At 36.7% G+C, this 16,531-nt stretch overlaps 1 protein-coding gene across 1 annotated transcript in view; it reads right to left on the reverse strand.

The window, feature by feature from the left end:
- Positions 1–834: 834 nt before the first annotated feature.
- LOC123534807 (uncharacterized) overlaps positions 835–16,531 on the reverse strand; it is a 29,222-nt gene continuing 13,525 nt past the window's right edge. The window contains exons 5-11 of the mRNA XM_045317239.2: positions 15,443–15,571; positions 13,933–14,120; positions 13,236–13,432; positions 12,511–12,602; positions 10,547–10,601; positions 7,335–7,432; positions 835–6,777 (exon numbers count right to left, since the gene is read on the reverse strand). Of these exons, the coding sequence (XP_045173174.2) occupies positions 6,578–6,777; positions 7,335–7,432; positions 10,547–10,601; positions 12,511–12,602; positions 13,236–13,432; positions 13,933–14,120; positions 15,443–15,571 (959 nt within the window). The 3' untranslated portion in view covers positions 835–6,577. The remainder of the gene's footprint in view (positions 6,778–7,334; positions 7,433–10,546; positions 10,602–12,510; positions 12,603–13,235; positions 13,433–13,932; positions 14,121–15,442; positions 15,572–16,531) is intronic.

Raw genomic sequence — 16,531 nt, forward strand, 5'->3', positions numbered from 1 at the left:
GCATGAAACGTCATCTCAATATAGGGAACATTTGTGCAAAGTAATTTTAAAATCCCTTCATCAATGGCAGGGTTATGGACCAGACAAGAAACCATGTAAACCTTTAACATCAAAAATGTTACCTTGACCTTTATAGAGTTAGGGGTCTGGATCTTGCACATCACAAGTCATCTCATTGTGTGGAACAATTATGCCAAGTAATTTCAAAATCCCTTCTTCAATGGCAGTTTTGGGACTGGACACGAAACAGACCCCCCTTTTAGTTTTGACTTCCAAGTGTGACCTAGACCTTTGAGCTAGGTGTCTGTGTATTATGCAAGAAACGTCGTCTCATTATTGTAAACATTTATGCCAAGTTATTTCAAAATCCCTCAATGGATGGCAGTTATGGTCTGGACTCAAAACCGACCTTGTTAACCTTTAACCTCTAAATGTGACCTTGACCTTGGAGCTAGGGGTCTGGGTCTTGCTCATGACAGTTTGTCTCATTACGGTGAACATTTATGCAGTTATTTTAAAATCCCTTTAGGGATGGCAGAGTTACACTTCTCGACAAGAATTTACACGGACGGACGGACAGTGCGATTTTAATATACCCACCTTCAGGGGCATAAAAACGATTTCATATTTACTTTTATAGTCATGCAGTTTGCAGAGCTTCTAACAGTGATGCTAAAAATGATCAATCATCAAATTATTCAACATCTTATGTACATGTATTGTCAAATCATCATAAAGAACACTGCAGCAACTCTGGGCCACTGGAATGGGAGTTAAATATTCTCCCTACTGAACCCAATGTGCAGACCTTTTATAAACAAAAATACAACTAAATACAATTTTCTGTAAGATTTATTTGTCACAGAATTACATTATACCAATATTTTGAGAATAAACATATGTAACAGAAGTGATTATATTTACAAATGCCAAGATTATGTCCAAATCAAGTGTTTTCCATTGCCTTTACACAATTTACTAAATTATAAAACTGATTACATACAACTTCTACATAAAATAAGATAATAAATCTAACTATTCTGAAACACAACAAGAGCTGTCATAGGAGACGGCGCGCTCGACTATTTCAATGCTGGATAGTGAAACTGGGCATATCTGAGGAAGCTGGAGCTGACACTAGAATGTTTAATGACTCCAATGGTGGATACAGATATTGCACAATAGCTTGAGTCTGTGTCAAAAATATTAAGTAATAAGAGAAATAAAGATAAAGTGTATCAAAGCACTAAATAAGTATAATTCTAAGCAAAACGGGGGCAAAATTCATAAAATATTGGTGCAAAGTGGAATAACTGCTTCAAGTCTGAATCGAATCCATTAAGTAATAACTAAGATATAGTGAAAATGCATCAAAATTAACCTTAAATTCTAAGTAAAAGGGGGCATAATTCATGAAAAATTGGTAACAGATCTATGCACCTTGTGTCATATGATGTGGGAGTTAAGGCGGAACAAATACTTTAAGTTTGAATCGAATCCATTTAGTAATAACTGAGATAGAGTGAAGGTGCATCAAAAATTTAACCTGAAATTCTTAGTAAAAGTTGAGGATAATTCATCAAATATCGGTACCAGAGTTATGGACCTTGTGTCATATGATGTGGAACAACTACTTTCAGTTTGAACCAAATCCAACTAGAAATTGCTTTTGTAAAAAAGCACGTCTCCCCCAATGCAAAGTCCTATAGGCAATAAGTCAATAGGGGTCTGGAGCGAAAGTCAAAGAGACACTGATGGTTGGCTGCAATAGGGATCATCTACTTGGCATGTCCAGTCATCCCGCTAAGTTTCAACACTCTTGGCCTAGTGGTTCTAAAGACACTGTTCAGGCTCCTGTGACTTTGACCTTTGACCAAGTGACCCCAAAATAAATAGGGGTCATCTACTCTGCATGTCCAATCATCCTACTAAGTTTCAACATTCTAGGTTAAGTGGTTCTCAAGTTATTTTCCGGAAATGATTTTACATGACCAGGCCCCTGTGACCTTGACCTTTAATAGACTGACCCAAAACTCAATAGGGGTCATCTACTCTGCATGTCCAATCATCCTATGAAGTTTCAACATTCTGGATCAAGAGGTTCTCAAGTTATTGATCGGAAATAGTTATCCATGTTCAGGCCCCTGTGACCTTGACCTTTAACGGAGTGACCCCAAAACCAGTAGCGCTCATTTACTCTGCATGAACAGTCATCCTATGAAGTTTCAACATTCTGGGTTGAGAGGTTCTCAAGTTATTTTCCGGAAACAGTTTTCCATGTTCAGCCTCCTGTGACCTTGACCTTTAACGGAGTGACCCCAAAAACAATAGGGGTCATTTACTCTGCATGAACAATCATCCTATAAAGTTTCAACATTCTGGGTCGAGAGGTTCTCAAGTTACTGGTCGGAAACGGTTTTCCATGTTCAGGCCCCTGTGACCTTGACCTTTAACAGAGTGACCCCAAAATCAATAGGGGTCATCTACGCTGCATGACCAATCATCCTATGAAGTTTCAACATTCTGGGTCAAGTGGTTCTCAAGTTACTGACCGGAAATGGTTTTCAATGTTCATGCCCCTGTGGCCTTGACCTTTAACACAGTGACCTCAAAATCAATAGGGGTCATCTACTTTGCATGTACAATCATCCTATGAAGTTTCAACATTCTGGGTTAAGTGGTTCTCTAGTTATTGATCGGAAATGGTTTTCAATGTTCAGGCCCCTGTGACCTTGACCTTTGACGGAGTGATCCCAAAAACAATAGGGGTCGTCTACTATAAATGACCAATCATCCTATGAAGTTTCAACATTCTGGGTCAAGTCACTTGACCCAGAATGTTGAAACTTCATAGGATGATTGGTTCTCTAGTTATTGATCGGAAATGGTTTTCAATGTTCAGGCCCCTGTGACCTTGACCTCTGACAGAGTGACCCCAAAAACAATAGGGGTCGTCTACTCCAGCATCCCTACAACCCTATGAAGTTTGAAGGTTCTAGATCAAATGGTTCTCCAGTTATTGATCGGAAATGAAGTGTGACGTACGGACGGACAGGGCAAAAACAATATGTCTCCCCCAGAGGGGGGGGGGGAAGACATAATTAGTAATAATAATGCATCAAAACTTAAACCTGAAATTCTAAGTAAAAAGGGGGGATAATTCATGAAATATTGGTCGTCAAGTCAATTTTTATTAACTGTCGGTAGACAATTGGTGTGAGAGTTAGGACCCTTGAGCCAGATGATGTGGGTGATGATGAGGAATAACTATTTTAAGTTTAAAGCAAATCCATCAAGTAATTACATAAGATAAGGAGAAAAAAGAGAAAGTGTAAAAAAAAAACTTTAACCAAGGTGGGGACGTGGAGAGACACCGCCCACCAGGGTGTGAGTAGGATAGCTCTCCATATACTTAATATAGTCGAGCTTAAAAAAATCAGAAATAAAGGGTTACAGAGTGGCAGAGGTATTTCCACTTGGACCATCTAAGTGTCACCTAAACAAAATATCAATGACATATTAAACATCACTCTACAATTAAGTCAATTAAGCCTTATCCTTGCCAAAGATAAGAGAGATAAAAGTCTAGCACGGTCCGTCCTCATTTATCATATATAATGTACTTTTCAAACAGTATTGTTAGCCTAGATAACCTATATATTTCTAAATGTTTAAACAATTTCAACTTGTTCCCAGTCAAATATCAGATGTATAGAATAAATTAAGAATGAATGATAAGGTCAACTTTTGCCAGGAGCACTTATCCCATGGGTAGATCCAAATGCATTAATTTTAAAGCTCCTCCATTGCATTAGACACCAATGCATACTACAACTGCCTCATTATGATGAAGATGTGTTTTAGCTGTTTTTAAAACATGTACAAAGAGAGCCTTTAAGTCGTCCCTTACAGCTGCACAAGTACAGTATTTAAATTCAACAGGGCCTCCTCTGCCATTCTCCAAATGTAGCTAAATGCTACAAATTCAAAGAACTGGCTACAGATTTTTGAAACTGACTACGCAGAATTTATCAAAATGCGGCCAAATTTCAGCAATTCAGCTTCAATTTGGCAGTTTCTCTCAAAAAGTGGCTACAACTTTCTAAGGCCCAGTTCAATCGCCAGCAAAGCCTTTTAAGTGTGAGGCGATCAATGGCAATGACAATGAACTATTGCAGAAGACAGTTCAGTGTTAACATACTGTACTATTCCATTAAATAAGATCTATTGCTTAAAGTAACAAAACTTATCATAACAAGAAAAGCAAAATCATAAAAAAAAGTTTCACTTCCAAAAACTGAAAATATTAACACTAACAAAGTTTAACAAGAGGACCATGATGGTCCTGAATCGCTCACCTATCCCCACATGACCCAGTGTGAACTGAGTATGACGTCGTTATTTCTATTATTTGACACAGTGACCTAGTTTTTGAGCACATGTGACCTAGATATCATCAAGATAAAAAATTCTGACCAATTTTCATGAAGATCCATTCAAAAATATGGCCCCTAGAGAGGTCACAAGGTTTTTCTATTATTTGACCTAATGACCTCGTTTTTAAAGGCACGTGACCCACTTTTAAACTTGACCTAGATATCATCAAGGTGAACATTCTCACCAATTTTCATGAAGATCTCGTGAAAAATATGGCCTCTAGAGAGGTCACAAGGTTTTTTTATTTTTCGACCTACTGACCTAGTTTTTAAACACAAATGACCCAGTAACGAACTTGACCTAGATATCATGAAGCTGAACATTCTCACCAATTTTCATGAAGATCCATTGAGAAATATGGCCTCTAGAGAGGTCACAAGGTTTTTCTATTTTTAGACCTACTGACCTAGTTTTTGACCCCACGTGACCCAGTTTCGAATTTGACCTAGATATCATCAAGGTGAACATTCTGACCAATATTCATGAAGATCTCATGAAAAATATGGCCTCTAGAGAGGTCACAAGGTTTTTCTATTTTTAGACCTACTGACCTAGTTTTTGACCGCACGTGACCCAGTTTTGAACCTGACCTAGATATCATCAAGGTGAACATTCTGACCAATTTTCATGAAGATCCATTGAAAAATATGGCCTCTAGAGAGGTCACAAGGTTTTTCTATTATTTGACCTACTGACCTAGTTTTTGACCGCACGTGACCCAGTTTCGAACTTGATCTAGATATCATCAAGGTGAACATTCTGATCAATTTTCATGAAGATCCATTGAGAAATATGGCCTCTAGAGAGGTCACAAGGTTTTTCTATTTTTAGACCTACTGACCTAGTTTTTGACCCCACATGACCCAGTTTCGAACTTGACCTAGATATCATCAAGGTAAACATTCTGACCAACATTCATGAAGATCTCATGAAAAATATGGCCTCTAGAGAAGTCACAAGGTTTTTCTATTTTTAGATCTACTGAACTAGTTTTTAATCCCACGTGACCCAGTTTCAAACTTGACCTAGATATCATCAAGATGAACATTCTGACCAATTTTCATGAAGATCCATTGAGAAATATGGCCTCTATAGAGGTCACAAGGTTTTTCTATTTTTAGACCTAATGACCTAGTTTTTGACTCCACGTGACCCAGTTTCGAACTTGACCTAGATATCATCAAGGTGAACATTCTGACTAATATTCATGAAGATCTCATGAAAAATATGGCCTCTAGAGAGGTCACAAGGTTTTTCTATTTTTAGACCTACTGACCTAGTTTTTGACCCCATGTGACCCAGTTTCGAACTTGACCTAGATATCATCAAGGTGAATGTTCTGACCAATTTTCATGAAGATCTTATGAAATATATGGCCTCTAGAGAGGTCACAAGGTTTTTCTATTTTTAGACCTACTGACCTAGGTTTTGAAGGCACGTGACCCAGTTTCGAACTTGACCTAGATATCATCAAGATGAACATTCTGACCAACTTTCATAAAGATCCCACAAAAAATGTGACCTCTAGAGTGGTCACAAGCAAAAGTTTACGGACGGACGCACGGACGACGGACGCTGCGTGATCACAAAAGCTCACCTTGTCACTAGGTGACAGGTGAGCTAAAAATAACATCTTATACACTTATCTGACAAACTAGAAATGTGCAGTGGAAACAAGTGTCAGCTAAAAATAGATTGCCATAAGGGCTTCTTTTTAAACAAATTATGACCAAGCATGACTAATGAAAAAAAATCTGTTTCTCAGTATAAATTGTTTGCTTATTTCATCCCTCAAAACAGCACTGCGGCATTTTGATCTTTAGATTTACTTGTTTCCTATCTTATACTTGTAATAAACAGAAAACAACAACAACATTTTGCCATCCAAGATGGCTAAAACGAAAAAGAAAAAATATCCTACACTAGACTAAATGATAAATTTAAAATTATCAAATATATTATTTAAACTTAGAAAATTCCTCCTACAACTCTAGAGTTCTGTAGACTTGTTGATCATATACATGTAAACAGTATTTTCTAGAATTCAAGAAGAAAATCTCTGCTATGGAATATGCAAATTAAACAATAATATAGAAGAAATCACACTTTGAATGACATCAATGGAGTCACATCAATACAATCAGGAAACCGTTGCAGGCTGAAAGGGTACATAGATACTGTACAAGTCACTGAAATAGGCGCCATCATTATCACCTCCGCCAAATATGATAACCTCGTCCTCTTCTTCGTTGTCATGACGATATGGCATACACAACGCCTTGTGACCAACTCTCGCAGATGGCTGGTTCTCAACATGAATCCGTACCCAGCTTAAATCATCTATACCGAAAAAAATAATGATCTGGTTAATGAAAAAAAAAAACTTTGGGTTAAAAACTTTTACTTTTTTATCACTTGCTTCAACATAATTCCCCTTTTAAATAGTCACTAATTTTTATTTACTGCTAATATCTGACCAAAAAAAAAACAACACCTAGTACTTCTGTAAAACTTTGTGAACAAGATATAAACTGAAGATCTTGTTGCTGTCATATCATCTAATTATAATTATTATTATCAATTGTCCTATCATTACTTTTTAAAATTTATACTGTCTAGTGAAAGGCCAGCTTTCTCATGGGACAGGACAGATAACCTGAAGTAATTTTCCAATATCCGATTGAAGTTGAATACAAAATTTTGTCGTTTTTTTTTTTTACATATATACAAGCTGTATTTCAGACAGAAAATGTAGGTATATAACAGATCATTTATTGAACAAAACTATGGTACTCAAGATAAGCCTAAATTCTGTTTGAAAATAAGACATGCCTAAGCTTACAGAATGCTTATCCACGCAAAATAAAACTATTACTGTTAAAATAGCTGATCCTCACCTAGTTTAAATATGTGTGTATCCTCGAGAGCAAAGTCCCCATTATATCCTCCATGAATGAGCAATCTGTTCCCACTGAGAGCACACGAGGCATGCCAGCTGAAGAGGTAAAATTATTCAATATGTGTTTAAAGAATCAAGCACAGCCTGACTGCAATGATACTGAGTTTGTAAGAATGCCAGGTCTTTGATAAACAAAACCACCTGAATTTGGGGGATAGGTAGACTTGCTAGGCTTATCCAGAACAAAACATACCCAAGTGCTGGATAAGTCCCAGCCTTTCTCTCTCTCTCCCTCTCTCCACCTCACAACCCTCGCTAATTCACAATTTCAGTGTTAATAGTACAACCTCTTATATTTTTAAAAGCTTGTTCTCCCAACTCTAAACATAATGTTATATATATTCGAAAAAGCCATTTACTGATGCTGCAACTTTTGGCAGACCCAACCACATTTTGTTTTTAGTGTGCATGTCCACTTGTGACTATGTACAACTGTTGTTATATATGAATGTAGTGGTGTAAAGTTAGGGAGATACTAACTTGCAAAATATTGTTGGTTTAAAATAATTTATTTTAGCTTGATTGTGGTGAAAGCTTAAAGCTTATTTGAACAACTCTCGGGTCCAATTCCTGAAAAAACAAGGACTGGTGTCATATGAGAAGTCAATCAACGTGACCCCAATGCGGCTCGAACCAACAACCCCTGGGTTGAGCGGCAGACACCGTAACCACTAGACCTCCACTCCCCTTAGAATATTGTTAAACAAGAGTGCCAGGCTGTCACAAAATACACCCAAAAACTGTTTGAATGGACAAGACTAATTTCGCAGAATTCGAGGGCCATAATCCAAGAGTGCCTGGAGCGATCTGGGTGGTAATTAAACTTGGCCGAGATATAATGCTCACAAACATTGTCAGCAAGTTTGGTGAAGATTGGATGAAAACTGTTCGACTAGAGAGCGGACAAGGCTAAATTCGCAGTTTTTTTTTAGTAATTCAAGGGCCATAATCCAGTGCCTGGGGCGCTTTGGCTGGTTATCGAACTTGGCAGAGATATGCCCACAAACATTATCAGCAAGTTTGGTGAAGATCGGATGAAAACTATTCTACTAGAGAGCGGACAAGGCTAATTCCGCAGTTTTTTTTAGTAATTCAAGGGCCATAATCCAAGAATGCCTGAGGCGATTTGCCTACTTATCAAACTTGGCCGGGATATTATGCCCACAAACATTGTCAGCAAGTTTGGTGAAAATCAGATGAAAACTGTTCCACTTGGAGAGTTGACATACTTTTGGACGTCAACCGCTTCCACCGCCGTCCACCTCTTGCAGAGACAGGCGTATTAAAAGGAGTAAAATATGTCTAAGTTCAAAATGGGTAATAATTTCATCAAAATGAAAATTAAAGAGTTATGGGACCTAAATCATTCAGTTAGTATTGCTGTGTATTAACTGAAATATTAACTTGCAGAAAATCATAATCAAATTTATCAAACTAAAGCAACAGTTTTAGAGCCTATGTCCTTCATTTGGTATTATCACTAAGAAGGCATACATGAAGTTTTATTCAGCTGGGATGAGAATTTTCTGAGATATGAGCTTGCCAAGAACCGTATCTACACACACAGCCAGAAATATTGCAATATCTCTGTAATGGCGAGCTGATGACAAAACAAGAGGACCATGATGGTCCTGAATCGCTCACCTATCCCCACATGACCCAGTGTTGAACTGAGTATGACGTCGTTATTTCTATTATTTGACACAGTGACCTAGTTTTTGAGCACATGTGACCTAGATATCATCATTATAAAAAATTCTGACCAATTTTCATGAAGATCCATTGAAAAATATGACCTCTAGAGAGGTCACAAGGTTTTTCTATTATTTGACCTAATGACTTAGCTTTTGAAGGCACGTGACCCACTTTTGAACTTGACCTAGATATCATCAAGATGAACATTCTCACCAATTTTCATGAAGATCTCATGAAAAATATGGCCTCAAGAGAGGTCACAAGGTTTTTCTATTTTTCGACCTACTGACCTAGTTTTTGATCGCACATGACCCAGTTAAGAACTTGACCTAGGTATCATCAAGCTGAACATTCTCACCAATTTTCATGAAGATCCATTGAGAAATATGGCCTCTAGAGACGTCACAAGGTTTTTCTATTTTTAGACCTACTGACCTAGTTTTTGACCGCACGTGACCCAGTTTCGAACTTGACCTAGATATCATGAAGATGAACATTCTGACCAATTTTCATGAAAATCTCTTGAAAAATATGGCCTCTAGAGAGGTCACAAGGTTTTTCTATTTTTAGATCTACTGACCTAGCTACTGACCGCACATGACCCAGTTTCAAACTTGACCTAGATATCATTAAGGTGAACATTCTGACTAATTTTCATAAAGATCTTGTGAAAAATATGGCCTCTAGAGAGGTCACAAGGTTTTTCTATTTTCAGACCTACTGACCTAGTTTTTGACCGCACGTGACCCAGTTTCAAACTTGACCTAGATATCATCAAGGTGAACATTCAGATCAATTTTCATGAAGATCTCTTGAGAAATATGGCCTCTAGAGAGGTCACAAGGTTTTTCTATTTTTAGACCTACTGACCTAGTTTTTGACCCCACGTGACCCAGTTTCGAACTTGACCTAGAGATCATCAAGGTGAACATTCTGACCAATTTTCATGAAGATCCATTGAGAAATATGGCCTCTAGAGAGGTCACAAGGTTTTTCTATTTTTAGACCTACTGACCTAGTTTTTGACCCCACGTGACCTAGTTTCGAACTTGACCTAGATATCATCAACGTGAACATTCTGACCAATTTTCATGAAGATCTCATGAAAAATATGGCCTCTAGAAAGGTCACAAGGTTTTTCTATTTTTAGACCTACTGACCTAGTTTTTGACCACACGTGACCCAGTTTTGAACTTGACCTAGATATCATCAAGATGAACATTCTGACCAACTTTCATAAAGATCCCATGAAAAATGTGACCTCTAGAGTGGTCACAAGCAAAAGTTTACGCACGCATGCACGGACGGACGCACGACGGACGACGGACGCCACGCGATCACAAAAGCTCACCTTGTCACTTTGTGACAGGTGAGCTAAAAATATCCACTCGTCTATTCCAGAAAAGCATTAATATCAGAAATCTTGACAATCTGTATATTATCTATCTAACCTACCTTCTAGGGCTTGGTGGTGAGCCTGTTACCTTTGGCTGAGACCATTCTACAATGCCTGTGAAAAGAGAACATTTTCAAGTGAACACATTTCAAGTTTCAAACCTTTAAAAGAAATAAATCTGAAGGACTTTTGACATTCTCTGAATATATTTTTTTCCTAACATACCCAAGATAAATAACTAGTGATTCAGACTGGACTAAATTCTTCAGGACTGTTGTCCTAAATGGCTAATTTTTTCCAGTTCATTTGTCCTAAAGTGCCCAAAAACCTTCAGACATTATATTTTGTTCTTGTAAAAACTGTTTGTAGACATGAATGACAGCAAAATTAGTTTTTTTAGACTGAACACTGACACTAAACACAATATTTCATGTCGTTTCAGTCAATTAAAACAACTGATGAGAAGCATGACATTATCAGTCCAAAACAGCTGGGCGTGTTATGAATTTGAGGCAACATATGGGTAACTGGGGTTGAAAAATAAACGCTGACTTTTGTAAAATTATTCACTATATTATTATGGAACATTTTCTTTAAATTTTAAAGGGGAAAATATTATCTTCTTGATGGAAAGTTTAGTTTAAATGAAAATATATTCTGTTTTTTTGGCTATGGGAAACATAAATAATAAAGCTTTATTCCTCTAATCGATTTTTACTTCAAGAAATTATAATATTCCTAATTATTTGGCGTGGGTATAAAGCTTAATAATTTTCAGGTAGCATTTGGACCGTCAGTCGGAGATGAAAAATTTTGGGTACAAATTATACATTATCAGTCTCAGCGGGTGCTCTTTGTACGACTCGGAACACCTCGTGTGCTATCGTTGCACGTATATCAAAAATGGCATCCTAGAAATGAACTCACAACAACAGACAGTCCAATGTCTGAACTGTTTTTTTTTCGGATGGGGAGACTGAGGCTTTTTCTCCCCGGTCATCCAAGGTTTTTATCGGCCCAGGGCTGATCTAGTCACACTGATAACCATTTATATTTAAATTGTTATAAAAAATCCAAAATAGTTGCTGTTTGTGCAAAATCTTGTCCAAATTTTAATGAACAGAGATTGGTGAAAACCTGTCTAGTTTACTGTAAAATCTGTATTATCATTTTAATTTTTAGGGGATCCATTTTTGCAACCGATACATGAAATTAAATCTTAATGAACAAATATTTTTCCACAGATGCAATCTTTAAAGATATCCAATAGCCATTTTCACATAGTTTATTTTTACAAACTAACTTGAAATACAGAAAATCCTCATCAAATGGTCTGGATCCATGCTGGTCACAAACGCATTATGTTGGTTTTGTCATGGTGCGGCTCAATTAAATTTAACTTGACTAAACACAGATGAAAGTCTGTATCTCAAATTCCAAGGGATACAGCTTTTTACTTTGAGATAACCTAAATTTGACTTAAAATGCACACATGCTTTTGGGATGGTACATAAAAATGTTTTTGAGATAGCCGACATTTTCACAGATAGTACTATGTTTAGGTTTGCAATAGTATACTAGAACTCGCTTATAAGCGAGTTCTAGTAAACAAACCTAAACCTAGTACATGTACTTTTTATACATACCATGTCAAACACTATGAAGTATACGTCTATACAGGGTTTCTTTTTCCTTTTATATATGGGGGTCGTTTACAGGCCCCTTCCCCTCAGAAAATTTCTTTTAAATCATGCAGTTTTCCCCCAAAAAATTGTCTTTTACATCAGGTTTATTATTCCCCTTTGCCCAGATACCGAGCTATTTTTTTCCTAAATCACAAGCCTGGGCCCCTTTTTCCCCTCTTTGTAGAAAAAAAAAAGTTTTCAATTAAGAATCTGGGTCTTGAAAAATTGATTTTATCTTTAATACTGGATAAATTTATGTCCCATGAAAACTGCAGTTTTCGCCAAAACTGCAAAGTTAAACCCCACAAAATTAGACGATTTCAGAGGATTATACTTACTCATATCTAGCACATGAAGGTCATTGTAAGAGATTGGAGCATCCCAACCTCCAAACACTACCAACTGATCATTGATGAGGGTTGCTGAGTGACTGTAACAGAAAACCTTTATATAATCGAATACCCGACTGCAGAAACATTTAAAACTTACAATCTTTACTACAGGTTCATCTGCATTAACAACACATGCAAATATTTAAGTTAACCATAAACATTTTAAAGAGGTCTGGATCATAGAACTTTGGGAATCGGGGAAAAAACCTTCATGTTTATAAATCAAGTATATTATATCCACCAAAACTGTTTTGGACAAGTTTTCCTACACTTGGGAAAAGTACTTGAAATTTTGTTTTAAAAGTTAAAGAAACTGTTATAAATGATACATTTGTTTAGTTCCTATGATTTTACAAAAGTTTCCATTCAATGTTTCTACTTTTCACTCTATCTGTATCGTGAAACAGGTCTATGATATGATATGCGTATCGCTACACTAAGGTATCATGATACAGTAAATTGCGATATATCGTTACACCCTTAGTCCAAAAAGCTAAATTTCAGATATCCAGCAATATACTTTTGCTGATCTTAAAAACAAATTTTTCATTTTCTTGAGTAGTTTAAACTGCACAGCACTAGTTTATTTTATTTTTGGAAATTATTACATACAAATGTCAGTGTTCATCTCACGGATCTGTTTCAAAAATTAATTCTATTCCGATTCTTACCCTGATCTCGGTATCGGTTTTTCTCCAGACACTATAGGAGAGTACCAGCTCTCCATTACCGGACTAAAGATATGAACCTCATTGCTGCAACCATCTGGCTGTGGGTCGGGTCGAGGGTAAACGCCACCGAAGATCCACAACTCATGTCTGTATAACGTTGCACTGTGGTATGCCCTGGTAGGAGCTTTGCCATTTACCTTAATAAAATACACTGACATAATTTTCTTGATCTTAACATATGGTACTGTACATGTGCAGGCATTTAATCTCTACATGTTCAGTATATACATATATTTTTTAAAAATAAACAATATGTAACTTCATCAAAAATATTATTCAGAACTATCTTTTCAATGTCATTTTTAAAGAATTTCATCCATACCAACAACAGAAAGTAACATCTGTCATCAGCATTTAGCTAACTTGTCTATTCCTGTGTAAATGCTTGCAATTAACATTTACCTCTGACTAATTCAGTAAAACGGTGAAATATCTTTTAAAATATACATTTAAGCACTTTATGTTTAGTTTTCATGAAGACAAGGACCATAACTCTGGTGTGGCTGAGTGAAATCTGAAACAGAACACCAGGTGCACAACTTCACATGCATGACAATTTAGACAGACAGACAAGGGCTCTCACTGCCCCCATCAGACACCAAAACTTTTCTTGGGTAAAAAATAAAAGCTGCCCTACCTTAACTAGTTGCCATTTCCATTCCTCTATATCTAATATATGAACATCATGAAACCATCGTGTATTTTTTGATCCACCGTACACATAAATACATCTAACAAGGGGATCATAGGTAGCAGTGTGACCCATACGATACTCTGGTTTCTGGCCCTCTGCTTCTGTTGTTGGATCCTTCCATCGTCGTGTTTCTGAAGTATAAAGAGAACCATGCCTACATTTCTACTAAAATTTAGTACAAATTAGTCCAAGCTTGAATATCCATTCAATGGTTTTAAACTTAATTTTATGCTAGAGTATGAAACAAACCAAGATTTGCATTACATTTATTCAACATTTTTCCTTTTAAACTTTATGCAACATTACATTTTTTTTTAAGATTATGTTGATGTCTGAATTATGTTCATTTACATTTTGGATAAAGTTCTATTGCATTATTGAAACTGCTCAACTACGACTTTTATACTTTTTTTCACTTTTCCAGGACACTATTCACATGGACATAGCGCAAAAGACAAAAAGATCTATATGCTTTCGAATAACAGCGAAATCATGCCTCTAAAATTAGGGATGTACATTAGTACTCGGACAATAAAACTTTGCACTGCTTTTAAGACTGCATAATCAACATTTTCAGAAACTGATGTGTTACTCCATTCATTTACGGTTATTGCTGTTGCCAGGGCTTTTTCACCCTATCTCACGGGGCCGATATTCGGCCCCATTCCCAATACCAAATATGTTCTATTTTTCCCAATCTGGAGCAAAAAATTCCCAATCCAATGAAAAATTTCCCAACTGAAATCAGTGACTTTCTGTTGTTCAATAATAATTCTTGCACAATTAGTTTTGTTTGCCAAGTAAATCAAACAAAAATGTTGGAAAAACCAACACGTTTCTATTTTTAGTAACATGACGTCTGCAACCTCGGCAAAAAATAATTAGAAGATTTTGCTGAAGAAATGTATGATTTGTATGCAAAAACCTCTCAAAATGCATAAAAACACAAATATTAATTGAATAAAGTACCTAAAACATGTTGACAGGTAGTTCTTATACCATTAAAATCAATTGTCACATATTTTCGTGACCCAGTTTTTACACTCGAAAATACACCACTTTGCCATTTTACTTTTTGGATAATTTCAGTTATAACTTTGGTGAAAACAAACTGTAAACAAAACTTTTAGCATGACAAATAAAGAGTTTCTGTATTTTTAGGCAATATTGGAACACAATCCTGAAAAAAAAATCTCAAAATTTCACAAGAGAATACTGTCTACCAGTAAAATTTAAAACTGAAGATTTAAACTAATATAGATCTATATATATATTACTTAAAAACTCAATTTGTCAGTAAATTTTCCCAAATTTAGACAATTTACTAACATACCACAATCAAGGGTAATATATCACAATCAAGGGTAACATACCACAATCAAGGGTAATATACCACAATCAAGGGTAACATACCACAATCAAGGGTAACATACCACAATCAAGGGTAACATACCACAATCAAGGGTCCAGACTGAGTCTTTGCTGATTTGTTGTTTCTCACCCTGTCCACCAATCAGAACTGACAGATTCCGGCTGATAAAACACAAACTGTGTCCCCATCTTCCAGAAGGGCGATCTAGGGCTGAAATAAGAAAAACATTTATCAAGTCATTTAGTGTTTATCTAATCTGTTATGCACATGAATATAAGTAACTTACTAAACTGGCTGCCAACCTAAACCAAATCTTGAAGAAAAATCTTTTCACTTTCTCAAAAGTTAAACAGAAGAATCACTTAAAAACAGACTCAATGTACAGTGTCTACTAGTTTTCACAAAATATTTGCTTGAAACTGAAATGAGGCAAATGACTCCCATTCAATAAACTTAATGCCACTGTGTTTCAACTTCCATTCTAAATAACAATAATCCAATGAACAGTCTTTGCGGCCATTTTGGGAACCAAAATTTGACCCAATTTCCGTCTCTAAAAAGTTTTGTTCTCCCCACATTTCCAACAAAAACTAGAGATGCTTTTGAGAAAAGCGCATGTGTCCCACAACTGCCTAATCATCTAAATAGTAAGTCAGTCTTTTTTTTTTTTTTTTAAGATTTAACATCGCACCGACACATGATAGGTCATATGGCGACTTTCCAGCTTTAATGGTGGAGGAAGACCCCAGGTGCCCCTCCGTGCACTATTTCATCGCAAGCGGGCACCTGGGTAGAACCACCGACCTTCCGTAAGCCAGCTGGATGGCTTCCTCACATGAAGAATTCAACACCCCGAGTGAGGCTCGAACCCACATCGATGAGGGGCAAGTGATTTGAAGTCAGCGACCTTAACCACTCGGCCATGGAGGCCCCTAAGTCAGCCTTTATATACTGTTTACTTTATCCACATGTGCATGCGCTTTCTTGACACCAAAAGGACGCCTATACTACTAGTAGTATAGGCGCCGGTTTAGGGGTATAACTGCGCAAGAAATCCGAGTGTTTTTGGTAAATCAAGGGCCATAATTCCGAAGTGCCTAGGCCGATTTGGCTAGTTATAGAACTTGGCCGAGCACTTATTGGCAGACACATTTTGTTGAAGTTTGGTGA

The sequence above is a fragment of the Mercenaria mercenaria genome, chromosome 1 (genome assembly GCF_021730395.1).
Source record: "Mercenaria mercenaria strain notata chromosome 1, MADL_Memer_1, whole genome shotgun sequence".
NCBI classification, from domain to species: domain Eukaryota; kingdom Metazoa; phylum Mollusca; class Bivalvia; order Venerida; family Veneridae; genus Mercenaria; species Mercenaria mercenaria.